General features: G+C 54.9%; 1 protein-coding gene and 1 long non-coding RNA gene across 3 annotated transcripts; one reads left to right on the top strand and one right to left on the bottom strand.

Annotated features, from left to right (window-relative positions):
• Positions 1–547: 547 nt before the first annotated feature.
• On the top strand, positions 548–26,595 carry LOC105489647 (solute carrier family 27 member 1). Of its 2 annotated transcripts, none has more exons than XM_011754668.3 (13): positions 548–785; positions 2,300–2,467; positions 10,772–11,166; positions 11,383–11,544; positions 11,680–11,749; positions 13,069–13,160; positions 13,234–13,343; positions 20,113–20,322; positions 22,150–22,276; positions 22,366–22,503; positions 22,584–22,748; positions 23,144–23,290; positions 24,882–26,595. In XM_011754668.3, exons 2-13 carry the CDS (start codon positions 2,301–2,303, stop codon positions 25,037–25,039), a joined length of 1,941 nt encoding a protein of 646 aa, XP_011752970.2. In that variant the 5' UTR covers positions 548–785; position 2,300; the 3' UTR covers positions 25,040–26,595. The 2 variants fall into 2 exon arrangements, with proteins under 2 accessions (XP_011752970.2, XP_011753115.2); XM_011754813.3 differs by lacking the exon at positions 548–785 and adding an exon at positions 1,731–1,865.
• Positions 11,254–13,071, bottom strand: LOC139360258 (uncharacterized). Its single transcript, XR_011617539.1, has 3 exons — positions 12,772–13,071; positions 11,852–11,959; positions 11,254–11,405 (listed from the first exon to the last, which is right to left on the bottom strand). It is a non-coding gene; the product is annotated as an uncharacterized lncRNA (long non-coding RNA).
• Positions 26,596–26,981: the final 386 nt, after the last annotated feature.

The following is a 26,981-nucleotide window of genomic DNA, read 5'->3' on the forward strand; positions in this document are numbered from 1 at the left end:
GTGTACAAGGGTGAAGGGAGTCTTTAACAAAAGGCCTGCTATGCCGGGTAATGCCACCATGTTGGGTCTAGATTCCTGCCTAACACTGAGTAGCTGGGATTACAGGTGTGCTCCACCACGCCCAGCTAATTTTTGTATTTTTAGTAGAGACAGGGTTTCACCATGTTGGTCAGGCTGGTTTCGAACTTCTGGCCTCAAGCGATCCACCCAACTCGGCCTACCAAAATGCTGAGATTACTGGCGTGAGTCACCGCGCCCCAGCCTGCCTTCAAAGTTTCTTTACCTGTCAACTGGGGTGATCACAGCGGTGCTACCTGGCTAGGTAAGAGTGCAACTGTAGTTACTGGCCATTGCTGACTCTTCCAGGCCCAGAAAGCAGCAGGCCAGTGGCTGGCTCTGGGCCTGTCCTCCGGATCTTCCTCGTGATCCCCCATTCCAGCCACCCTGCTGCCAGCAGGGACCAATGGCAGCGTAGGGGGTGAGCTCCTGCCCAGCCCTGTCCTCCAAATACATTGGAAGCAGGCCTGGGCCGCCTCCCAAGGAGAACGCTGGAAAGGTCGGCCAAGCAGGGCAGAAAACAAGCAGTGGTGGAGTTGGCAGTGGGGCAGAGGAGAGGGAGCTGGAAGGAAAGGACCCCAAAGCAGTAGCCTGCACAGTGGGCACAGGGCACCCAAGAAGGGTCCAGGAGTCTTCTGAAACAAAGGGTCCCCAGCCTCAGCCTCCTATTCCCTGCCTGCCTCCTGCCTGAGCTTCTGGGAGACTGAAGGCACCGCTTGCAGCTTCAGGTCAGCCAGAGAACAGGGTTGTGGGTGCCCCCAGGCCAGCGCTGGCAGGCGCCCGAGGGAGCATCTAGGACCCTGGGGTGCAAGTAAAGGGCCTGTAGGTGCTTCTAGGAAGGATGGGGACCTAGCGTGTGGATTTTGTCCTCCCCAGGATCCTGGGGTGTGACGTTGAGACTTAATCGACAAGGCTTCGGGACATGGATTAAGAATTAGCTGTGTCCTTGAATTACACGTGTTTAAGACCGCGGCGGTGTTTACAATTAGAGACTTCTGAGGCCCCCACGGTGTGAGTTGAGCACTCCCCTGGGGCCCTGGAATGTGTTTTTAAGAATGAAAGAGGTTTTGGGGCTTGGATTTAGGACAAGCTGGGGCAAGAATTCAGCCCACGCGGGCCGTGGGTGTGGACTGGGATCTTTTTGGTCCCCGAGGGTAGAGAGTCTGCACGCCATCTAGGGCTCGGGTCCTGCTATCTTGCGAGCCATGCCCCACGGCTGCAGGACACGTGTGTTTCCTAAAAGGAGAGGGGGTGGGGCAAGGCCTGGTTGTCATGGAGACAGCGGGGGGTCCTGGCGGGCCATTCTAGCCCCCATGTCTCGTTGACCGTCGCCTCTCTGGTCCGGTTGCCTCTCTATGGTCGTGGCTCCTGGAAGAGGGCCCGCCTCAGCTCTGCAGGCTGAGCGGCTTCGAGGTAGACAGGTGGGAAGAGGGGCGGGGCCTAGGTCCTATGGGGGCCGGAGTGAAACCCAGGAGGTGGTGACGAGCCGAAGCCTGAGGGCGGGGCCAGTGACCAGGATAGAACCTGAGCCTGGGAGCATGGGCTAGGGCCGGAACTGGGGTGGGGCTTGAACGGATGGGAGGGGTCTAGTTCCGGGAGGGGCGCGGGGGGCGCGGTGTGTGCTTGTGGGCGGGGCCATATAATCTAGCCTAGGGGGTGGAGCCTGGCTGAGAGGGGCGGGACTCGGGGGAGAGGGCCTGCGCCTGTGGGTGGGGCTAGAAGTATAATCTAAGGGCAGGGCCCCGTGAGTGGCGAGAAAGCCACGGGGTAGAGGCAGGACCAGAAGGAAAGGGGACACGACGTGAAGGGTAATTCGGGGATCAAGGATACAGGCTAAATGCAGGCATATGGCGAGGCCGGACAGTGACCGACAGGGTGGACTTACTGGCTCTGGGGGCGGGGACTGTTGTAAGATTGGCAGGGAAGGATGGACTCAAAAATATGGAATAGAGCTGACCCAGGGTCAGAGGCGGAGCCTGGCCAGGACCTGGCCAATCCCAGGCCTAGGGCCGGGGTCTGGTTCCTAGTTAGTGGGCGGGTGTTAAAGCCTGGAAAGGGGGCGATGCCTGGCTTGAGGAGTTGACCAATCCCAGGCCTGGGGGCGGAGTCTGACCCGGAGCACCCTTCCCGGGCTCGCGGCGGGGCGGAGCCGAGGCCTGGGGGCAGGGCTCGCTGTAGGGTCGGGGGCGGTCGCGGGCGGAGCCGGAGTGGCCCGCGGCCTCAGCGCACTCTGTCTCCCCAGGATGCGGGCTCCGGGTGCAGGCGCGGCCTCGGTGGTCTCGCTGGCGCTGTTGTGGCTGCTGGGGCTGCCATGGACCTGGAGCGCAGTAGCGGCGCTCGGCGTGTACGTGGGCAGCGGCGGCTGGCGCTTCCTTCGCATCGTTTGCAAGACCGCGAGGCGAGACCTCTTGTGAGTGTTGACGGGATCCGCCAGGGCCGGGAGTGGGGCTGAGGGCTCTGGGGGCGCACGGTGCGGGGCTGGGTTGCGAAGACAGCTTGGAGGGTCCGGAGAGCTGGGGGTGCTTTGTAGGTTGGGGGTGGGGCTGTGCCGAGGGGCGGGGCCTGAGAGGGTGACCAGTTGGGGGGCTCTGAGGGCGCTACAGGGGACACTTTAAGGATTTCTCGAGGGAGATGAGTAGCCTGCAAGGTACTTGGAGCGTTGCAGGCTGCTCAGGAGATGATCTCAGGGGCTTGGGGGGCAACTTGGGGGTCTTTGGGCTGCTGGTGGAAGTTCCAGGGAGCTGGGGCTGACTGGAAAGCCGTGGCGGTGTAGGGGTCTCTTTGGAGCCTTGTTAACTGTGAGACACTTCAGGGGGCTCTCCAGTAGGTCACCGGGGCTCACAGGGACGACCCAATAGATAGTCTCTGGGGGTTGCCAAGACACTTTGGGTCTATCTAGGGCTTTCTCTGAGGGATGAGCGAGCTGCTTAGGAAGTCTATAAAGGACTTGCCGGGTTTCTGAAGGTGTGTATTTCCTCAGGACCGTTTCCAGCTGGGACACTGTTTGAGATTTTGGGGTCTGTGTGGGTCTTTGGGTTTGGGAGTTGTTCGGAGTGTGTAGGGAGGCTGCTGCGTATTCCAGGTCTTGTTTGGGGGTCTATTCTGGCCGTGTCTCTGAGGGGCTTGCTCAAACGAGCCGTTGGGGTCCTTCTGGGGTGAAACAGGCATTGCTGGGGGTTCCTATCAGAGCAGATCTCAGGAACAGCACCACGTGGGAGCAGGTGAACGCAGGCTAGCAGGGCAGGGTTCAACACCTTCACAGCTCCTTGTAAGATGGAGTTGCAAGAGGGACTGAACCCACTGTAAGGAGGGCACAGAGGGTGTGGAGATGGGAAGGATCCCACCGTAAGTTGACTGGTTCTGAACTTTCTAAAACTCACCCCTTCTCCATGCCATGGCCCCCTGCCCCCGGCCCCTTGGTTGTTCTGATGTGGAAATCTGACTGTGCCCTCTGCTCAGACACCTTCCACAGCCAACCCATGCTTGGCAGAAGGAAGACTCAGCCCCTAGCTGGCACTCAAGGTCCTACCATCTGTTCCCTGCCCACCTGCCACTCCCCCCATCCATATGTTCACCTGGTCTTCAGAAAGACTTGCAGTGTCTCAAGCTGCCTAGAACATACTATCCAGAAGTGGTGGAAATAGAACATACTGGGCCCCTTTTAGCCAGGGCCGACTCTCCCTCTGGGAACCTTTGCCAAATTTTCCTGCTTAACACCCTCCCATAGCTTCTTGTTGCCCTTAGAATTGAGGCCATACTGGCTGAGCGTGGTGGCTCACACCTGTAATCCCAGCACTTTGGGAGGCCAAGGCAGGCAGATCACGAGGTCAGGAGATCAAGACCATCCTGGCTAACATGGTGAAACCCCATTTCTAATAAAAATACAAAAAATTAGCCGAGTGTGGTGGTGGGCACCTGTAGTCCCAGCTACTCAGGAGGCTGAGGCAGGACAATGGCGTGAACCTGGGAGGTCGAGCTTACAGTGAGCAGAGATCCCGCCACTGCACTCCAACCTGGGGGCGACAGAGTGAGACTCCATCTAAAAAAATAACGATAAATAAATAGAATTGAGGCCATACTCCTGAGCATGGCACACAAGGTCCCTGACCATGTCCCAGACTCCGCTTTCTTCCCTCTTGTCACCCTTCCGGCTGCACTTACCTCTTATCTATTGTTTGTCTGTTTGTTTGTTTGTTTGAGACAGAGTCTGGCTCTGTCACTCTGTCGCCCGGGCTGGAGTGCAATGGTGCGATCTCGGCTCACTGCAACCTCCACCTCCCAGGTTCAAGTGATTCTCCTGCCTCAGCCTCCTGAGTAGCTGGGACTACAGGCATGTGCCACCATGCCTGGCTAATTTTTATATTTTTAGTACAGATAGGGTTTCATCATGTTAACCAGGCTGGTCTCAAACTCCTGACCTCAGGTAATCCACCTGTCTTGGCCTCATAAAGTGTTGGGATTACAGGCTTGAGCCACCATGCCTCGCCCCCCCACCTTTTTTTTTTTTTTTTGAGACAGGGTGTCCCCTCTGTTGCCCAGGCTGGAGCAGCCTCCATCTCCTGGGCTCAAGCAATCCTCCCGCCTCAGCCTCCTGACTAACTGGGACTACAAGCACCTGCCACCGCTCCTGGATAGTTAAAAGAATGTTTTTTTATAGAGATGGGGTCTCACTATATTGTCCAGTCTGGTCTGGAACTACTAGCTTTAAGAGATTCTCCTACCTCAGCCTCCTGAGTAGCTGGGATGACAGGTGCACACCACACCCGGCTAATTTTTGTATTTTTTGTAGAGATGTGGTTCTGCCATGTTGCCCAGGCTAGTCTTGAACTCCTGGCCTCAAGCGATTGCCCGATTTCAGCCTCCTAAAGTGCTGGGATTACCGCGCCCAGTGTGAACTGCTTTGAACCATGTTGTCTGCTTGAGGACTTTCAGACACCCAGATTGTATGGTTGGAGTTGCACACTCATGTGAGGTTATGAGTCATTGATTGAGATTTCACCCCTTCCTCCTAGCAGCAAGGTCTGAGATACCAAATTTCCTTTTAGCTCCTGGAGTGTGTATGTTAAGGAAAGATCTTATTTTGATTTCCAATTCACCTTTACGTTGAATGGGCATGCTTTGAGGTCTTATCAGACTCAAACCTGCCTTGTCTCACACCTAAGCTGTCCCCCTCCTGGGGCTACAATGACATTTTGGCCTCTGGTTGGTCCTTATTTTCTGGTCACCTTGTTGCTACATTAATAAAAATTTAACTCGGCTGGGTGCAGTGGCTCACGCCTGTAATCCCAGCACTTTGGGAGGCTGAAGTGGGTGGATCACCTGAGGTCAGGAGTTTGAGACCAGCCTGGCCAACATGGTGAAACCTCGTCTCTACTAAAAATACAAAAATTAGCCAAGCGTGGTGGTGCACGCCTGTATTCCGAGCTGTTTGGGAGTCTTAGGTAAGAGAATCACTTGAACCCAGGAGGCGGAGGTTGCAGTGAACCAAGATCGCACCATTGCACTCCAGCCTGGGCAACAAGAGCGAAACTCCATCTCAAAAAAGCAAAACAAAACAAAGATTTAACTCATTTAACCCAGCGTTTTTAGTTGTTTTCTTTTCTTTTCTTTTCTTTTCTTTCTTTGCTTTGGGATTAGACGTTTCTTGTTTTTTTGATAAAGTCTCACTGAGTCACCCAGGCTGGAGTGCAGTGGTGTGATCATAGCTCACCGTAGCCTCAACTTCCTGGGCTCAAAGGATCCTCCCACCACAGCCTCCCAAAGTGCTGGGACTACAGATGCGGGCCACAACATCCGGCAGATTTTATTTATTTTTTTGTAGAGGAGAGGTCTCGCTATGTTGCCCAGGTTGGTCTTGAACTCCTGAGGTCAAGAGATCCTCCTGCCTCAGCCTCCCAAACTGCTAGGATGACAGCTGTGAACCACCACATCTGGCCTGCCTTCTTGCGTTTTAATCTTGGGCCTCTTTCTAGACTGTGGGCCCTATAGGGGCACAGAAGGAGACCGTGTCAGTCTTGGTGCCACTTTGGTCCTGTGCCCCACTCAGGATTGGCGCACAGCAGTAGCTCAGGACATGTTTGTTAGGGTAGGTGGAAGGCCATCCCTTCCTTCTTGAGTTCACCCAGGCTTCTCTCTCCCTCCTTTCCAGCTCTGCTCCCATGGGCCCCGTGGGTGTCCATGCCTGGTTCTGTCTCCCCTGGGGACAGGGCAGGAGATGGGTCCACTCTAAGTTCCTGACATGGCTTGACATACTTGCCTGTGGGTGGCAGCTTTGAAGATGGCCCCAGGGATCCCTGTCTCCTCCTCTTCCTACTTGCATGGTCCCCTCCCTTTGAGTGTGGGCTGGACCTAGTGACCCCCTTCTTTTTTTTTTTTTTTTGGAAACGGATTTTCGCTCTGTCACCCAGGCTGGAGTGCAATGGCGCGATCTCGGCTCACTGCAACCTTCACCTCCCGGGTTCAAGTGATTCTCCTGCCTTAGCCTCCCGAGTAGCTGGGATTACAAACATGCACCACCATACCTGGCTAATTTTGTATTTTTAGTAGAGGCAGGGTTTCTCCATGTTGGCCAGGCTGGTCTAGAACTCGCAACCTCAGGTGATCCACCTGCCTGGGCCTCCCAAAGTGCTTGGATTACAAGTGTGAACCACCGAGCCCTGCCTTTTTCTGTTTTTTTTTTTTTCGAGTTTTGAGACGGAGTCTCACCCTGCCACCCAGGCTGGAGTACAGTGGTGCGATCTCAGCTCACTGCAACCTCCAGCTCCCGGGTTCAAGCAATTCTCCTGTCTCAGCCTCCCAAGTAGCTGGGATTACAGGTGCCCACCACCACACCTCTATAATTTTATGTTTTTGGTTGAGAGGGGGTTTCACCACGTTGACCAGGTTGGTCTCAAACTCCTAACCTCAGGTGACCCGCCCGCCTTGGCCTCCCAAAGTGCTGGTATTACAGGCTGAACCACCGCTCCCGGCCCTAGTGACTCCCTTCTAATGAATAAAATACATCAGAAGTGATGGAGGCTGGGTGCAGAGGCTCATGCATGTAATTCCAGCACTTTGGGAGCCCAAGATGGGAGGATTGCCTGAGGCCAGGAGTTCAAGACCAGCCTGGGCAACATGGTGAGACTCCATCTCTACACACAAAAAATTAGCTGGGGGACTGGGGCTCTCCTGTGGTCCCAGCTACTCAGGAGGCTGAGGTGGGAGGATTGCTTGAGTCCAGGAGGTCAAGGCTGCAGTGAGCCATGATTGCCCCACTGCACTCCAGCCTGGGTGAGGGAGCAAGACTCTGTCTTGAAAAATGAAGGGATGCTGACAAATCCCATTTAACATGTGAGAGAACCAAGGCACAGAGAGGGGAGGTCATTTGCCCAGGAACACACAGCTGAGGAGGCACAAGACTCCAGAGCATGTGCTCTTTAGCCACTGTGCCACACTGGAGTAGTGGGGGTGCTACATTTAGACCTTGGCTTCAGAAACGATTTCAGCACCCTGCCCTGACTCTCCTAATGTGTCCTGTACTTCCTGCATGAAATCTGATCGTATTCATCCTTGTTGATTTCTTCCGCCCCGGAGTCCTGGGCCCAGAGCTGGACAGTGGGCTCATTGTCCCCAGGCTGGGGGTGGCTTGAGCAGCTGCCAGGCAGGGCTGCCCAGGCATGTGGCTGGAACCAAGTACCGGAATCCACTGCCTGCCGGTGTGGGCGTCCTTGAGAGAGAATGAGCGAGACCAAGAGACCGGGGAGGCTGGGGGTGAATCCTCGTGTTCCTGCATCTAGCCCTCGTGTTCAGTCCGACAGTGACCAGCTGTGGCCTCAGTTCCTGTTTCTTGTTGTTGTGCTGCCTCTGGACGGGCAGCCTGCTGGCAGGGGCTGTTTCCTGTGGTTACTCCCTCAATAACGCCCCTCTCCCCATGGGTGTAACATTTGTACCCCATCATGGGGTTCTTGGGGTACTCTGTCAGATTCACTCACAGGAAGCCCTTAGAGCAGAATTGGGTGTATAATAGATGCTCCAGGCTGGGCACGGTGGCTCATGCCTGTAATCCCAGCACTTTGGGAGGCCGAGGTGGGCTGATCGCCTGAAGTCAGGAGTTCGAGACCAGCCTGGCCAACATGGTGAAACCTCGTCTCTACTAAAAATACAAAATATTAGCTGGGCGTGGTGGTGGGCACCCGTAATCCCAGCTACTCAGGAGGCGGAGGCAGGAGAATCGCTTGAACCTGGGAGGCAGAGGTTGCAGTGAGCTGAGGTGGCATCACTACATTCCAACCTGGGTGACAGAGTGAGACTCCATCTAAAAAAAAAAAAAAGGAAAAAAAAAAGACACAGGCATTGGGCACCTGCTGTGTGCCTCATGGGCACTTGGCCTGCCACTGGGTACGTCGCCAGCACTTGATAAATGCTTTGTAATAAGTCTGCCAGGGATTAGAGGGACCCTGTGAGGGGGCTTCGTGTCTGGGTTGTTCTGTCCTCAAATTGCTCTGTGACCTTGGGCGTGTTAATTCCTCACTCTGAGCCTGCAGTTCATTCGTTATTTGACAGATAGGATCTCAGGCACCTATGCTGGAGGATGGATATAAGGTTAGCACAGGGTATGGCAGATAGTAGGTGCTTAATAAACACTGAGAATGATCATCTGTTTTTTTTTTTTTTTTTTTTTTTTTTTTTTTTTTGAGACATGGTCTTGCTCTGTCATCCAGGCTGGAGTGCAGTGGTACAATCTTGGCTCACAGCAACTTCCACCTCCCGGGTTCAAACAATTCTCATGGCTCAGCCTCCCAAATAGCTAAGACTATAGGTGCCCACCACCACGCCTGGCTAATTTTTGTATTTTTAGTAGAGATGGTATTTTGCCATGTTGGCCAGGCTGGTCTCGAACTCCTGGCCTCAAGTGACCCACCCACCTTGGCCTACCAAAGTGCTGGGATTACAGGTGTGAGCTACCACGTCTAGCTGAGAATGATTATCTTGGCTGCTATATTTATTGGTTGAAGGGATGAGCAGTGCCTTTTTTTTTTTTTTTTTTTTTGAGATCGAATCTTGCTCAGTTGCCCAGGCTGGAGTGCAGTGGTGCAATTTCAGCTCACTGCAACCTGCACCTCATGGGTTCATTCTCCTGCCTCAGCCTCCTGAGTAGCTGGGATTACAGGCGCACACCATGTGTGCCAGGGATTACAGCCAGGCACACCATGCCTGGCTGCTTTTTTTGTATTTTTAGTAGAGACGGGGTTTCACCATGTTGACCAGGCTGGTCTTAAACTCCTGACCTCAGGCGATCCACCCGCCTTGGCCTCCCAAAATGCTGGGATTACAGGTGTGACCCACCGTGCCTGGCCCTCTTTCTTTCTTTCTTTCTTTCTTTTTTTTTTTTTTTTTTGAGACAGAGTCTCGCTCTTGTCGCCCAGGCTGGAGTGCAGTGGCACAATCTCGGCTCACTGCAACCTCCACCTCCTGAGTTCAAGCAATTCTCCTGCCTCAGCCTCCCAAGTAACTGGGATTACAGGCGCCTGCCACCACGCCTGGCTAATTTTTTGTATTTTTAGTAGAGACAGGGGTTCACCATGTTGGCCCGGCTGATCTCGAACTCCTGACCTCAGGTGATCCACTCACCTCGGCCTCCCAAAGTGCTAGGATTACAGGTGTGAGCCACTGCGCCCGGCCTAAAGCATTTCTTGTTTGTTTGTTTGTTTTTAAAGTTCATTCTTGGCTGGGCATGGTGGCTCACACCTGTAATCCCAATACTTTGGGAGGCTGGGGCTGGTGGATCACCTGTTAGGAGTCTGAGACCAACCTGACCAATATGATGAAACCCCATCTCTACTAAAAACACAAAAATTAGCCGGGTGTGGTGGTGGGTGCCAGCAACTCTGGAGGCTGAGGCAGGAGAATTGCTTAAACCCAGGAGGCGGAGGGTGAGCCAAGATTGCGCCACTGCACTCCAGCCTGGGCGACAGAGTGAGACTCCGTCTCACAAAACAAAACAAAACAAAACAAAAAACATTTTATTCTCATTCATCTAATAGCAAGTGGTGGCCTGCCCGCCTCCACACAGTCATTCAGGGACCTGACTCCTTGCATTGGGGGCTCTGCAGTTCCCTGGGGCCTCTGCCCCTTATATGTACTAGCGAGTGGGGAAGGGGAACTTGGAACCCTCCATCTGGGCTTGGCATTCATCCCTACACCCCCATCCACTGGCACATCTCCTGGCCCTACCTGGGGCAGGGGAACTCCCTCCCCAGTTGGGGGCACATGCTAGATGCTTCAGCCATCTGTCCCTGGTACCACTCAGTGACCTGGGGGTGGAGCAGCTGCCCAGTTCGGGACTGGACCCTGGGGGTCCTGGTTGGAGTGGTCTGAGCATGAAGAGTCCAGGCTGGAGGCAGTGGGGGATGGTGTCAGGTGCTCCAGACGTCCCAGGGGACAGAAAGGAGGATGGGATCAGGCCCCAGCTCCCCCAGAGCCACCAAGCCAGCTGGGGTATGGGAGAGGACAGAGTGACTGGTTTATTATGCTTTGAGAATCTACCTACTTCCTGGCTGGTTGGTAAATGGCCTTTGCCCTTGGTCCCCTGAGAGACCTAGCCACCGAAAGCTTCACCATAGACCTCATCAAAGCCCCTGGCTGCCCTGGGGTCCTCCAGGGGGGAGGCTGAAGCTCCCGAAGGCCAGGCCGGGCAGGGCACCAGTGACGCTGTCCCCTCCGTCCTCCCTCCCAGCGGTCTCTCTGTGCTGATCCGCGTGCGCCTGGAGCTGCGGCGGCACCAGCGTGCCGGCCACACCATCCCGCGCATCTTTCAGGAGGTGGTGCAGCGACAGCCCGAGCGCCTGGCGCTGGTGGATGCCGGGACCGGCGAGTGCTGGACCTTCGTGCAGCTGGACGCCTACTCCAATGCGGTAGCTAACCTCTTCCGCCAGCTGGGCTTCGCACCGGGCGACGTGGTGGCCGTCTTCCTGGAGGGCCGGCCCGAGTTTGTGGGGCTGTGGCTGGGCCTGGCCAAGGCGGGCATGGAGGCCGCGCTGCTCAACGTGAACCTGCGGCGCGAGCCCCTGGCCTTCTGTCTGGGCACCTCGGGCGCTAAGGCCCTGATCTTTGGAGGAGAAATGGCGGCGGGTGAGGCCAGGCGTGGGCATCAGGTGGGCGGGGACCCAGGACTGGCCCCCGGGCGGGCGGGGAAATGCTGCACCCCAGGCCTCGGAAGGCGGCCGCCCTGGACGTGGCCATGAGGTGCACGGTCTGGGTATGCCCCGGGCAGGGAGTTGGTGCATCCCAGGCCTCGGGAGGGGGCCTGTCCGGCGGTGACCATGATCCGTATGTTGGGGACCACAGCGGTGGCCGAAGTGAGCGGGCATCTGGGGAAAAGTTTGATCAAGTTCTGCTCTGGAGACTTGGGGCCCGAGGGCATCTTGCCGGACACCCACCTCCTGGACCCACTGCTGAAGGAGGCCTCTACTGCCCCCTTGGCACAGATCCCCAGCAAGGGCATGGACGGTGAGTCAAGGGTGGGACCCCTGCCCTATCCCCTGCCCTATCTCCTGGTTCCCTACCCGCCCAGGCCCCGCCCCCAACTTCCAGGCCCCACCCCCAATGCTCAGGCCCCGTCCCTAACACCTGTATCTCCTACAGATCGTCTTTTCTACATCTACACGTCGGGGACCACTGGGCTGCCCAAGGCTGCCATTGTCGTGCACAGCAGGTGAGGGGCCCACAGGCATAATGCCCTCAGCTGCTGAGAGTGACCCAGGCTATCTTGCTAGCCCGATCTGCCCCTCAGCTCCTGTGGGCATCTCCACCTTACCTGGGGATAGAGAGGGCAGCCACTGTTTCCTGAGCACTTGCTCTGTGTCTAGACCAGGGCCAAGCCCTCCACGAGTAAACTCATTGCAACCCTGGTAACTGTTTGGGGCTGGACAAAGGCATCACACCCATTTTCACATCCATCTTGGGACCCGGTTGCCCTGTGCCCACTACTCTGGGACCTCTCTCATCCCCCCACCTGTTCACCACATCCATCCCATCAGAAAAACTCGTCCCCTCCATCTGTCTACTTTTTTCCATGCCCCCCACCTGGACCTGTGCCAGGACCTCCTCAGGCTCCTCCTGCTCCCCCCCACTCTCCTCCACACACCATAGCCCGGTTCCTGTCAGCAGCTACGGGAGGGTTGAAAATCCTAAATCAGACCTCCCCTGCCCGAGTCCTCCCTGCACCTGCCGTGACCCTCAGAATAAAACCTTCTGTCGGGCCAGGCACGATGGCTCACGCCTGTAATCCCAGCACTTTGGGAGGCTGGGGCAGGCGGGTCACTTGATGTCAGGAGTTCGAGACCATCCTGACCAACGTGGTGAAACCCTGTCTCTACTAAAAATACAAAAATTAGCCAGGCGTGGTGGCACATGACTGTAATCCCAGCTACTCAGGAGGCTGAGGCAGGAGAATTGCTTGAACATGGAGGCGGAGATTACAGTGAGCTGAGATCACGCCACTGCACTCCAACCTGGGTGACACAGCAAGACTCCCTCTCAAAAACAACAACAACAACAAAAAAAAACAAACAAAACCTCTCTCAGATCGTGTGGCCTCTGCCACTTCCCTGATGTCATTTTCCTCCCCTTCACCCCTTGCTCACTCCTCAGCCCCCCAAACTCTTCAAACCCATACGCTCCTTCCGGCCTCAGGGCCCTTGCTGTGCTGTGCCTGGGCACTCTTCCATAGCTCACCGCCACAGCTCTTTCTTGCTAGGTCTCAGATCACACTTTACCTCCCCAGACAGGATTCCCCAACCGCCGTGGCTGCGTCACCATCAGCCCCTCTATGCCCTTTGACCCTGTTATATCCCTCGTGACACCTAACACCACCAACACTTGTTCGTTGCGTGTTTCTTTCCTGCCAGCCTGCGAACCCATGCGAACTGGGCTGGCTTTGCCTGAGTCCACACCCAGCATGCTTCCCCATGCCTGTACCCTGGGGGATTTAGGTCCCAGCCTCTGCCCTCCCGGCTCCCCCTCCCCCTGCAGGTACTACCGCATGGCAGCCTTCGGCCACCACGCCTACCGCATGCAGGCGGCTGACGTGCTCTATGACTGCCTGCCCCTGTACCACTCTGCAGGTACTATGGGGCGGCCTGGGTAGGGAACGGTGGGTGGGGGCGGAGGACCCCTTACCGAGGCCACCCTCTGCAGGAAACATAATCGGCGTGGGGCAGTGTCTCATCTATGGGCTGACAGTCGTCCTCCGCAAGAAATTCTCGGCCAGCCGCTTCTGGGACGACTGCATCAAGTACAACTGCACGGTCAGGCCCTGCCCTGTTCTGTCTAGACCCTGCCCCTCCCAGCCAGGCCTCACCTCCTCCCAATCAGGCCCCACTACCTCCTGGTGAGGCCCCTCCCCTCCCAGCAAAGCCCCACCTCCTCCTGGCCAGGCCCCGCCCTCTCCCAGCCAGGCCCCGCCCCCGACCAGGCTCTATTCCCTTAACTCCCTTCTGTGCGCCCTCCTGCCCACCTGCTGGCGCAACCTGCTCCCCGGTCTCTGGGGGTGGGGTGGGGAGCGGGTGTCCAGACCAGGGCTAAACCCTCCATGTGTAAACTCAATGGAATCCTATAACTGCTGGGAGGGTGGACCCATTTTGCAGCTGGGGAAACTGAGGCTTGTAATGCGGCTGGGATTGGGCCCAGGGTGCCTGAGCTCCTTAAGGCAATGCCTTCCCCATGCCTTGTGCCCTGTGGGTCTTCCCTGCTGCTGACTGTAGAGAATTGAGACCCTGGGACGGGAAGGGCGATGAGGCTGGGGCTTCCAGGTGAGGAATGCGTGAGTCGGAGGTGGAGGCATCTGCTGTCCCGGAGAGGAGAGCAGGCGGAGGTTAACAGCAGGAATTCTCCTTTCCCCTCCGCGGTGAGAGGAAACCAGGCTGAGGGTTTCAGTGCTGTAACCAGGGGCAGGATACAGGAAATACAGGTGGGAGGTACAGGAAACAGGTATGGAGCCCGGAGGGAATAGCAAGGCTGGCCGGGAAGGATTGGATGTGAAGTTGTCCAGGGACTCTGGCAAGTTGGCAGACGCAGATTGGACAGATGGGACCCAGAGAGGTTCAGCCACTTGTCCAGGTCACACAGCTGAGCAGGGGTTGGAGGCTCCGGGCTGAGCATCCTGGGGTACACCACAAGGTCCACAGCTGTGCTTGGCTCCGCTTTTAAGGAGTTTCGTTTCTGGTTGGCGGGCGGGCGGGGGTAGTCTTGGGAAAATTACTAATCTGCATGTTGAAATGCAAAAGTATATTTTTATTTTGTTTATTTATTATCATATATTTTTTTGAGACAGGATCTCACTCTGTCGCCCAGGCTGGAGTGCAGTGGCACCATCATGGCGCACTGCAGCTTCGACCTCCTGGGCTCAAGTGATCCTCCAGCATCGGCCTGCCAAGTAGCTGGGACTACAGGTGCGCACCACCACGCCTGGCTCATTTTTGAATTTTTTTTGTAGAGAAGGGATTTCGCCATGTTGCCCAGGCTGGTCTCAAACTCCTGGGTTCAAGCAATCCACCCACCTCAGCCTCCCAAAGTGCTGGGATTACAGGCGTGAGCCACTGTACCCAGCCCAAAAGTATCTTTTAAAAAAAATTATAGACAGTAGCAAATACACATAGAAGTGGACAGAAAAGTATAGAGAGTTCTGGTGCACCCCTCAGCTGGACCCAGGGGCCATCAGATACCCTGTCCTGCCCCTCTCCCCCTCCCCACATCCTCCCCTCGGCAATGGCGTAAAGCATCCCTCAGACAGCATCATGTTTCCTAGGTAGCTGTTTCGGTATAACCTTTGAAAGATGAGTATGTGTTTTTTCAAATTAAAGTGAAATTCATATAAATTAGCCATATTAAAGTGAATAATTTGGCCAGGCACAGTGGCTCACGCCTGTAATCCCTGCACTTTGGGAGGCTGAGGTGGGCAGATCACTTGAGGTCAGGAGTTTGAGACCAGCCTGTCCAACATGGTGAAACCCCATCTCTACTAAAAGTACAGAAATGTAGCATGGCGTGGTGGTTGGTGCCTGTAATCCCAGCTACTCGGGAGGCTGAGGTGGGAGAATTGCTTGAACCTGGGAGGCAGGGGTTGCAGTGAGCCAAGATTGCATCACCGCACTCCAGCCTGGGCACGACAGAGCGAGAAATCCATCTCAAAAAAAAAAAAAATTTGGCTGGGCATGATGCTGCGTGCCTGTAATCCCAGCTACCTGGAAGGCTGAGGCAGGAGAATCGCTTGAACCTGGGAAGCCGAGGCTGCAGTGAGCTGAGATCGTGCCACTGCACTCCAGCCTGGGCAGCAGAGTGAGATTGAGATTCCATCTTTAAAAAAAAAAAAAGGTCAATAATTTGGTGGCATTTACAATGTACAATCACCATGTCTATCTAGATCCAGAACATTCTCATGCTCCTCAAAGGAAATCCCATCCCCAGTTACTCCCCATTCCTCCACCCCTAGCCCCTGGCAACCACTAATCTGCTTCCCGTCTCTATGATTTGCCTGTTCTGGACATTTCAGATCAGTGGAGTCAGACACTGTAGCCTTTTGTGTCTGGTAAGGATTGTTTTTAAGTGACAGTGATTTATCAGTGTCATTAGGAATCTGGACAGTGGCTCAATCCTGTTTCACAATGTCAAAAATGTGTTTTTTCTTATTTCCATAATTAAACACACAACCACCATTATGACTGGTTGATGTGTCTTGTAAGAATTCTTGGCTAAGCACAATGGCTCATGCCTGTAATCCCAGCACTTTGGGAAGCCGAGGTGGGAGGATTACTTGAGCCCAAGAGTTGGAGACCAGCCTGGGCAACATAGCGAGTCCCTCATCTCTACAAAAAAATTGAAAATCTAGCTGGTTGTGGTGGGTTGTGCCTGTAGTCCCAGATGCTTGGGAGGCTGAGGTGGGAGGATTGCTTGAGCCCAGGAGGTCAAGGCTGCTATGAGCCGTGATTGTGCCAGTGTACTCCAGCCTGGGCAACAGAACAAGCCCCTATCTCCAAAAAAAAAAAAAAAAGAAAGAAAGAAAGAAAAGAAAAAAAGAAATATTTCATCTGTAGGTGCCTTTTCTCTTTCTGTCTGTCTCTCTTCCCTCTTGGAGTTTATTACAGAAATTGAGATAGTGTCCAGACTAGGTTTGACTCTTAACATTTGGGGCTGGATCATTCCCTGGGGTGGGAGGTGTCCTGTGCATTGTAGCATATATTTAGCAACATACCTGGCCTCCACGCACCGGATGCCAGTAGCAGTCCCTTTCCCCCAAGTCGTGACAATTAAAAAAAAAATGTGTCTAGACATTGCTAAGGGTTCCTGGGGGACAGAATGGTCCCCGCTTGAGAATCAGGGGTCTAGATATTTTATCGGCTTCAAACTCAACTTTTTTGGCAAAGATTCCTTATGGGTGGTGTGGTGTCCTCCCACTGGGAAGCCCGTCACATCTGATGGCCTCTCTTTGTCCTTGACATACCATCTTGCATTGGTTGCTACTTACTGTCTCCGAGCCGGGCCCTTGGAAGCTCATTCTGTCAGTTTCCTAGAAGTGGAATTTTGTGTCAAATAAGGCACACAGTGAACATTGAGAGGCTCTTTAAGAAATAGAGGATGGGAAGTTAGCCAGGCGTGGTGGCAGGCGCCTGTAGTCCCAGCTATTTGGGAGGCTGAGGCAGGAGAATCCTGTGAACCCAGGAGGTGGAGGTTGCAGTGAGCCGAGATCACGCCACTGCACTCCAGCCTGGGTGACAGAGTGAAACTCCATCTCAAAAAAAACAAAAACAAAAACAAACAAACCAAACCAAACCAGAGGACAGAATCTCTAAACATGATGTTTAACAAGGACACAAGGAGAAAACAAGAGCATGCATTTATTTGGATTCAGAAATCACATCTCCTGATTGCAGCATAGGGAAACTGCTTGCTGCTGTGTTATCTGTAAAATCAGTTGCAGTGTAGCCATTCTCATGGGGGCAGGAGGTTATAATCTAGAAGTTTACTGACTTTTTTTTTTTTTTTTTTTTTTTTTTTGAGACAGTTTTGCTGCATCTCCCAGGCTGGAATGGAGAGGTGTGATCTCGGCTCACTGCAACCTCCTTCTCCTCCTGGGTTCAAGTGATTCCCCTGCCTCAGTCTCCCAAGTAGCTAGGATTACAGGGGTCCACCACCAAGCCTGGCTAATTTTTTGTATTTTTAGTAGAGACGGGGTTTTGCCATGTTGGCCAGGCTGGTCTCGAACTCCTGACCTCAGGTGATCTGCCTGCCCCAGCCTCCCAAACTGCTGGGATTACAGCCATGAGCCACAGCACCCGGCTTTTGTTGCTTATTTCTTTCTTACTGTACATGTGCTAACAAAAAAGGGAAGGTGGAGCCCCCATGGTGGAGGCTACCTGCCCAGCCCCAGGTAGCCCTTTCCTTTTTTTTTCTCTCTCTTTTTTGAGACGGAATCTCACTCGGTTGCCCAGACCGGAGTGCAGTGGCGTGATCTCGGCTCACTACAACCTCCACCTCCCAGGTTCAAGTGATTCTCCTGCCTCAGGCTCCTGAATAGCTGGGATTCAGGCATGTGCCGCCACTCCCGGCTAATTTTGTATTTTTAGTAGAGATGGGGTTTCACCATGTTGGCCAGGCTGGTCTCGAACTCAGATGATCCGCCCGCCTTGGCCTCCCAAAGTGCTGGGATTACGGGCGTGAGCCAGCATGCCCAGCCCCCGGTAGCCTTTTTGTTGGTGCAGCTGCTGGCATCCCCCCGTGCAAGCTTCCAGCTTCCTTATCTGTGTTTGCAGCCCGATCTTCCAGGCTGCTTTTTGTTAGAAAATAAGTGATTTCTTGGGCTGCTTTTTGTTAGAAGGGAAGTTCTACCAAGAACTTTTTTTTTTCAAATAAAAAAGAAATAGGCAACGTGGAGTAGCTACCCACTTGCATAATAAGAGATTGGGTTGGGGGCTACCAGAGACTTGTACCCTATGTGGATGGCACACCTGGTCCTCACCGGTTTTTCGCTGTCTATTTAGATCAGATACAGCCTACCTGCTAGCTTGTCTATTAAAATCCTTGCTTTTTTTTTTTTTTTTTTTTTTCCCCGAGGTGGAGTCTTGCTCTTGTCCCCAGGCTGGAGTGCAATGGAGCAATCTTGGCTTACTGCGACCTCTGCCTCTTGGGTTCAAGAGATTCTCCTGCCTCAGCCTCCCGAGTAGCTGGGATTACAGGCACATGCCACCAAGCCTGGCTAAATTTTCTTGTATTTTTGTAGAGATGAGGTGTCACTACATTGGCCAGGCTGGTCTCGAACTTCTGACCTGAAGTGATCTGCCCACCTCGGCCTCCCAAACTGCTGGGTTTACAGGCGTGAGCCACCGTGCCCAGCCATGTGCCCATTCTTAAACCAGTCATATTAGCTGAGGAGGGGCTGGGCTGATTGGCCAGGTTCTCTCCTGGAGATGGTGTGGACTGCACCACACCTAAGACAGTGGCCCAAGTCTGAGAATGGAGGGAGAGGACCCTCCTTCTTAGGTCCCCACTGTTGGTCAGCAGCCAGTGATCTCGGGTGCACTGTGTTTCCTCTCTGGGCCTCAGTACCTTCATCTCCAAGCCCAGCTCAGAGAGTGGCGGTGGTGTCTGCTGATCATATTGGTTTAATCATCAGCTATTTAGTCAGTACCTTCTCAGGGGCTCAGCTGGGGGCACAGGGGATGCCTCAGTGACGTTTAAGCTGAGACTGAAGAGTTCAGGCAAATGCATCTGGGGGGAAGACTGCTTCAGGCAAAAGGCTAGCGTGTGCAAAGTCCCTGAGGAGGCAGAGTGTTCAGCGGAGATGGAGGGAGAGGAGGCAGCAGGGGCGGCAGGGCCAGATCCACTTGGCCACAGGAAGAAATGTAGGTTTCATTCTGTGAGTGAGTGGGAAGCCCAGAGCACATTTGCAGCTGTTACAATCCATGTAGTGGGTAATCCCTGGCATGCAACTGTTTTATTCCGACTCTGGGGCCGGGATGCCTGGCTTCAAATCAGATTCTGCCACTTCCCAGCTCTGTGATCTCGTTCCAGTTCCCTACCATCTGTGAGCCTCGGTTTCTCCATCTGTAAAGTGGGGGGGTGGGGGGCGGGGACAGTCATTCCTAAGCCCACCTGGAGAGGAGAACTCAAAGGCACCGTGGGGCATCTGGCGGATGACCCCAGGAAGCCATTGCGGGGCTGGAGAATGTGTGGCAGGGAGGGAAGATGTCCTGCAGGGGGAGCCCATGAGCAGGTGGCTCCGTGGGCACCTGAGGCTCTGTCTGGATGCAGAGCAGCCTAGTGCGTGCACCTGGGAGTGGTCTGCCCAGGGGTGACGCTCTGGCCAGCCCAGGCTCAGCCAGGGGACTCTAGGTAACAGTGTAGGCTCCAGGCCGAGGATTGCCCTGCGGGGTGTCAACTCTCCTGCTAGTCCTGCCCTGTGTGCCTGCTGAGGCTCAGACAGGGATGTGTTATCGCCAGAAAGCTGTCCGGCAGAATCGAGGGGCCATGAAGGGGTGCGGGTAGGGAGAGGGGGAAGAAGATACTGACTGCATCTGCTTGGATAGAAGTTGCCTCCGGCCAGGCACACGTAGCTCACACCTGGAATCTCACACTTTGGGAGGCTGAGGCAGGATTGCTTGAGGCCAGGAGTTCAAGACAAGCCTGGGCAACAGAGCGAGATCCCCCATCTCTACAAAAAAATCTGTAGTCCCAGCTACTCGGGAGGCTAAGGCTGGAGGATCACTTGAACCCAGGAGTTTGAGGCTGCAGTGAGCCCTGATCACGCTACTGCACTCCAGCAGCCTGGACGGCACAGGGAGACCCCAACTTAAAAAAAAAAAAAAAAAATGCATCCTAGGTCCTTTGCAAGAGACTAAACGAGTCCTAGGAGTCAATGTGAACCCTAATGGAGTGTGGACGATTCTGCAGCTATCATCATCCTTAGGCTGTTTCGCTCACAGGATTAGCTCCCTGGGTAGGGCGGTCTCGGGGTCTCTCCTCTGATCCGGGCTCCCCACCGCCTGCCGGTCCCATCACCCACTTCCTCACTCCGCCCCCCAGGTGGTTCAGTACATCGGTGAGATTTGCCGCTACCTACTGAAGCAGCCGGTGCGCGAGGCGGAGAGGCGACACCGCGTGCGCCTGGCAGTGGGGAACGGGCTGCGTCCAGCCATCTGGGAGGAGTTCACGCAGCGCTTCGGCGTGCGCCAGATCGGGGAGTTCTACGGCGCCACCGAGTGCAACTGCAGCATTGCCAACATGGACGGCAAGGTGCGCACCAGCAGGGCCCCGGGGCAGGTCTCGCAGTTCAGGGACGGCCACTGCCTTCTCTTCCTGGGGCCCCTGGGATCCATAAGGCAGCCTGGACTAGCGCGGAAGGTTCCGCCAAGGCGCGTGCAGTACTGGCGTAAGGAGAATTCCTGGGACTGCCGGTGCACCACCAGAGGATTAATGCACAGCATGCAGGAAGAATCCTCAAGCCTGCACAGTCATGTGACTGTGATCCTTGAGTCAGGAGAGTTGGAGGATAGGTATGGCTGTGCGCCCTGGCAAGTGCCTCAGCCTTTCTGAGCCTTAGTTTCTGCGTGTGGAGATTAGTTAGGAGAATAGGGCTCTGGGTACCTTGCTGTTATTTTTGTTGTTGTTGTCGTTGTTTGAGACAGAGTCTCGCTCTGTCGCCCAGGCTGGAGTGCAGCCGTGTGATCATAGCTCACTGTAGCCTTCACTTCCTGAGCTCGAGCGATCCTCCTGCCTCAGCCTCCCAACTTGCTAGCAAACAGATACCTTCATAATTAGCAACTACTTACTCTATTAATCATCTCCATTCTGCGCTTGCATGAATCTCCCTCTCCTTTCCCAAGCCCCTCCCATCCAAGGCCAAGAACAGACCATAATAATGATCATAAAGCAAATGTCGGCCGGGCATGGTAGCTCACACCTGTAGTCCTAACACTTTGGGAGGCTGAGGCAGGAGGATCACTTGAGGCCAGGAGTTTGAGACCAGCATAGGCAATGTGGTGAGACTCTCTTCTCTACAAAAAATAAAAAATTAGCCAGGCATGGTGGTGGGTGCCTGTAGTCACTGCTACTAGGGAGGCTGAGGCGGGAGGATCACTTGAGCTCACCAGATTGAGGTTGCAGTGAGCTATGACTGCACCACTGGACTCCAGCCTGGGCAACAGAGTGAGACTCTGTGTCTCTAAAAAGGAAAAAAATAAGAAAGCAGCAAGTGCCATGGGGGCTGGGTCCCCAATGCCAAGAACAATGCTCCTTCCTCCCTGTGCTTGGTGTTGGATGGCCAGCCCCCAGGGCACTTTTGCTCATGTAGCTCAGATTCCTGCATAGGAAACACACCAGGCCGGGCATGGTGGCTCAGGTCTGTAATCCCAGCACCTTGGGAGGCTGAGGCGGGCGGATCACTTGAGGTCACAAGTTTGAGACCAGTCTGGCCAACATGGCAAAACCCCATCTCTACCAAAAATACAAAAAACAAACAAACAAAAAATTAGCTGGGCTCAGTGGCATGCACCCATAATCTCAGACTCAGGAGGCTGAGGCATGAGAACCACTTGAACCTGGAAGGCAGAGGTTACAGTGAGCGAATTTGCACCACTGAATTCCAGCCTAGGCGACAGAGTGAGACTCTGTCAAAAAAAAAAAAAAAGGGAAAGGGGAAAGGCAGAAACAAACACAGCAGACAGGGTGTAGTGGCTCAAACATGTTGGATGAGCATTTGCGTTCATAGAACCATGCCGAGCAGGGTGGCGGGCAGCAGGGGAGGCTCTGCAGTATCTCATGTAGCTGTAGGGCCCACACTGAGGCATCCACTTCCTGCTAGCATGGATGGTTTTGTGGCCCAGGAAGTGGGTGCCAGTGGCAGGTCTTCTCTTGACTGAATGCAGGCTGGGAAAGTGGGAGGAGGGGCCCTGAGTTGGAGGCGGCATTTACTACCCTGCTTTTGCAGATCAGCCGAGGTCAGAGAGCTTAGAGTGACACTGGAGGTGCTAGTTCCAAGCCCCGGGGCAAGGCAGGCAAAGTGTTAGTGAGAAGGCCCCCGCATATCCCTGGCTCCTTCCAACTCGGTTCACCCCATCCCAGGTCGGCTCCTGTGGTTTCAACAGCCGCATCCTGCCCCACGTGTACCCCATCCGGCTGGTGAAGGTCAATGAGGACACGATGGAGCTGCTGCGGGATGCCCAGGGCCTCTGCATCCCCTGCCAGGCCGGTGAGCAGGGCCCCCAGGTGGTCCCCCCAGGAGCTCGGGTCCCCACGCGCTGCCTGCCTAGCGCAGCCTGAGCGTGGCCTCCTCCCTAGGGGAGCCTGGCCTCCTCGTGGGCCAGATCAACCAACAGGACCCGCTGCGCCGCTTCGATGGTTATGTCAGTGAGACCGCCACCAGCAAGAAGATCGCCCACAGCGTCTTCAGCAAGGGCGACAGCGCCTACCTCTCAGGTGCGCAGCCTGCTAGGCCCCGGTGACTGGCTGTGCGGATGGGGAGCCGCCACCCATCTGCCCCCTTTCTCCTCTGCCAGGTGACGTGCTAGTGATGGACGAGCTGGGCTACATGTACTTCCGGGACCGTAGTGGGGATACCTTCCGCTGGCGAGGGGAAAATGTCTCCACCACCGAGGTGGAGGGCGTGCTGAGCCGCCTGCTGGGCCAGACAGACGTGGCCGTCTATGGGGTGGCTGTTCCAGGCAAGCTGGGGTTGCAGGGGGTGGTCCTGAGGCATGGTTCCGAGGGAGCTCAGCCAAAAGGGGCTTGGAGGTACAGGTGCCCTTGGGCAGCGCACAACCTGGACAACTGCTCATGGCAGCCCAGGAGGAAGCACTGGAACTGGAGCCAGTTCACCTGGGGGATGCTGAGCCTCAGTTTTGTCATCCAGAAAATGGGATCATGAAAGCCCACCTGTCTCAGGGCTTCAACAAGCCAAGCAGGAGCGCCATAAAATGTGTGCTGCTTCCATAAATGTCAGCCCAGGTGGGGAGAGACTGGAAATGAGAGACCAGGGGCTACTGCTTGACAGTGTATCTGGTCCTGCTGGTGGGGAGGATGAGGGGTGCGGTGTCCCCAGCTGAGCCTCTGCCTCCAGGAGTGGAGGGTAAGGCAGGGATGGCGGCCATCGCAGACCCCCACAGCCTGCTGGACCCCAACGCGATGTACCAGGAACTGCAGAAAGTGCTGGCACCCTATGCCCGGCCCATCTTCCTGCGCCTCCTGCCCCAGGTGGACACCACAGGTGCGAGTCTCCCCCACCCCAACCTCTTTCTTCATCCATCAGCACGTCTGTTGATTCATGTCTTGGTCCATCTCGTGTTGCTCTAAAAGAATATCTGGCTGGGTGCGGTGGCTCACGCCTGTAATCCCAGCACTTTGGGAGGCTGAGGCAGGTGGCTCACCTGAGGTCAGGAGTTCGAGACCAGCCTGGCCAACATGGTGAAACCATCTCTCTACTAAACATACAAAAAAATTAGCTGGGTGTGGTGGTTCATGTCTGTAATCCCAGCTACTTGAGAAACTGAGGCGGGAGAGTTGCTTGAACCGGGAGGCAGAGGTTGCAGTGAGCCGAGATGGCGCCACTGTACTCCAGCCTGGGTGACAGAGTAAGACACTGTCTCAAAGAAAAGAATAATAATAAATAATTTCAACATGATTTTTGGTGTGGACAAACAAATCGTATCCAAACCATTTACTTATTCATCCTAGTTCAGGACACTGTCCTGGGACTGACACAAGGGTTCATAGCCAGCTAGCACTGTGGGCTCATGCAGGTCCTTTCTGCTGTTTTATTTTAGTAGTTACTTATTTCCATTCCTCACTTCCACTGTCATTAAGCATTCTGAACTAGTCAGTGTTATCTTTCCTTTTTTTTTTTTTTTTTGAGATGGAGTCTGTCTCTATCACCCAGGCTGGAGTGTAGTGGCACAATCTCGGCTCACTGCAACCTCACTTCAGCCTCCTGGGTTCAAGTGATTCTCCCGCCTCAGCCTCCCAAGTAGTTGGAACTACAGGCACATGCCATGACACCTGGCTAATTAAAAAAAAAAAAAATTGTTGAGAGGCTGAGGCGGGACGATCACTTGAGGTCAGGAGTTCGAGACCAGCCTGGTCAACACAGTGAAACCCTGTCTCTATTAAAATTACAAAAATTAGGCAGGCATGGTGGCACGCTCCTGTAATCCCAGCTACTTGGGAGGCTGAGGCAGGAGAATTGCTTGAACCTGGGAGGTGGAGGTTGCAGTAGGCCAAGATCATGCCATTGCACTCAAGCCTAGGTGACAGAGCAAGACTATGTCTCAAAAAAAGAAAAAAAAAAAAAAAAAAAAGAAGAAACAAAAATTGTTTTTGTAGAGACAGGGTCTGTGTTGCCCAGGCTGGTCTCAAACTCCTGGGCACAAGTGACCCTCTTGCCTTGGCCTCCCAAAGCATTGAGATTATAGGCATGAGCCATTATTGTGCCTAGCCCCAATAAAACTTTATTTACAAAAACAGGTGGAGGGCCAAATTTGGCCCACAGGATGTAAGTTGCTAAACTCTGATCCGTTGTGTAATAGACACAGCCCTGCCTGTCATGTGGGGAATGGACACATGACCAGGCAGGGTGCAGTTTCTTGCTCTGGTGAGGAGTGGTCAGGGAGGCCTCCCTGGAGGAGGGGGCATGAAGCCAGGATCTGACAGACAAGGGGGAATCAGGCAGGCAAAATGGGGAAGAACATTCCTGCCCAGGGGACAGGCTGTGGGGAGGCCCAGAGGTGCAGGAGAGGGCGTTGAGTTGAGGCCTCCCAGAAGCCACCTGCTCAGCCCTTATCTGTCCCCCATCCCCACTATAGGCACCTTCAAGATCCAGAAGACGAGGCTGCAGCGAGAGGGCTTTGACCCGCGCCAGACCTCGGACCAGCTCTTCTTCCTGGACCTGAAGCAGGGCCACTACCTGCCCTTAAACGAGGTGGTCTACACTCGCATCTGCTCGGGCGCCTTCTCCCTCTGAAGCTGTCTCCCTACTGGCCAGAAACTTCGGGCCTGGTGGGAAAGGCCGGCTTGAGCCAGACAGCCCTGCCTCGGGGTGGCCACCTCCTACACACCCACTTGGCCAAGCTGTGCCTGGCAGGGCCCATCCTAGACTGAGAAACTGGAACCTCAGAGGAACCCACGCCTTTCTGCTGCCTTGGTGCCCCTGTGTCTGTCTCCCCTCCCTGCTTTCCGGCCTCTGTCTCCTTCCATCCCTGTCCCTATCTGGTCTTAACTCTTCCCTCTTTTTCTTCCCGCCCCCCTCCTTTTTTTTTTTTTGAGACAGAGTCTTGCTCTGCTGCCCCGGTTACAGCGCAGTGGTGTGATCTCAGCTCACTGCAACCTCTGCCTCTGGGTTCAAGTGATCCTCCCCCCTCAGCCTCCTGAGAGCTGGGATTACGGGCACCCACCACCACATCCAGCTAATTTTTATATTTTTAGTAGAGACGGGGTTTCACCATGTTGGTCAGGCTGGTCTTGAACTCCTGACCTCAGGTGATCCGCTGGCTTCGGCCTCCCAGAGTGCTGGGATTACAGGCGTGAGCCACCGGGCCCAGCCTTTCCTTTTTCCTCTCTTCTCCTGCCGAGAGTGGAACACGCATGTCCTGGAAGCTGCGTCTTGTGCGGGGCCCAGCTGCTCTCGGGGGCTGCATGAATCATCTCCCCTGGGCCCTGGACTCAGACTGGGGCCTCCCCACCTCCCTCTCGGCTGTGCCTTACAGAGCCCCGGTCCAGGCCTCCTGCGGCTGTTGGGTTCCAGATGCTGCAGCTCCATGTGACTTCCCAGCAGGCCCTCCACCCTCCCTGCTGAATGGAGGAGCTGGGGGTCCCCCAGGCCAACTGGAAACATCTCCCAGGCTAGGCCAACTGCCTTTTGCACTTCCCTGTTCCTGTCACATTTCCCCAGCCCCACCTTCCCCTCCTGATGCCCTGAAAGCTTCCGGAATTGACTGTGACCGCTTGGATGTCGCCACTGTCAGCTGCTGCCTTGATGTCCCCATTTAGCCATCTCCATGGAGCTCCTGCTGGAGGTCCCTGAACCCTGCACTTCGTGGCTGCTCAGCTGGCTGCTTCCTGTCCTGGGAGGAGGCCTCCTGGGTATCCTCATCTGCTGTGGCTACCGGAGGATCCCATAGGAGAGGCAGCAGAGGGGTCAGCGGAGGTCTCTTGCCAGGGACTGGCCTCTCAAGCCTCAGGGGTTCTAGCCTGTTAAATATCTCCCACATCACGGTGGCCCCTCCAATGTCCCCACTGATGGCTCTGACACTGTGTTGGTGGCGATGTTCCAGACAATCCCACCAGGACGGCCCAGACATCCCTACTGGCCTCGCTAGTGGCTCATCTCGGACACCCATGCCAGCCTTTCTGGGGCCGGCCACCCAGGCCGCCTGTCCATCTGTCCTCCCTCCAGCAGCACCCCCTGGCCCCTGGAGTGGTGGGGCCATGGCAAGAGACACCATGGCGTCTCATGCGAACTTTCCTGGGCACTGTGGTTTTATTTCCTAATTGATTTAAGAAATAAACCTGAAGACCATCTGGTGCCTGCTGGGAGCCCATTCATTGAGTGTCCCCACGTGGCACAGAACTCTTGCTGAGTTTCAGAAGGCAGGACTCGGCCGGCCGGGCATAGTGGCTCATGCCTGTAATCCCAGCACTTTGGGAGGCTGAGGTGGGTGAATCACTTGAGCCCAGGAGTTCAAGACCAGCCAACATGGTGAAACCCTGTCTCTACTAAAAATACAAAAAAAAAAATAATTAGCTGGGCTTGGTGGCTCACACCTGTCATCCCAGCTACTCGGGAGGCTGAGGCAGGAGAATCGCTGGAACCCAGGAGGCAGAGGTTGCAGTGCACTCTAGCCTGGGTGGCAGAGCGAGACTCTGGTTCAAAATAGAGAGAGAGGGAAAGAGGGAGGGAGGAAAGA

The sequence above is a fragment of the Macaca nemestrina genome, chromosome 20 (genome assembly GCF_043159975.1).
Source record: "Macaca nemestrina isolate mMacNem1 chromosome 20, mMacNem.hap1, whole genome shotgun sequence".
Classification (NCBI taxonomy): domain Eukaryota; kingdom Metazoa; phylum Chordata; class Mammalia; order Primates; family Cercopithecidae; genus Macaca; species Macaca nemestrina.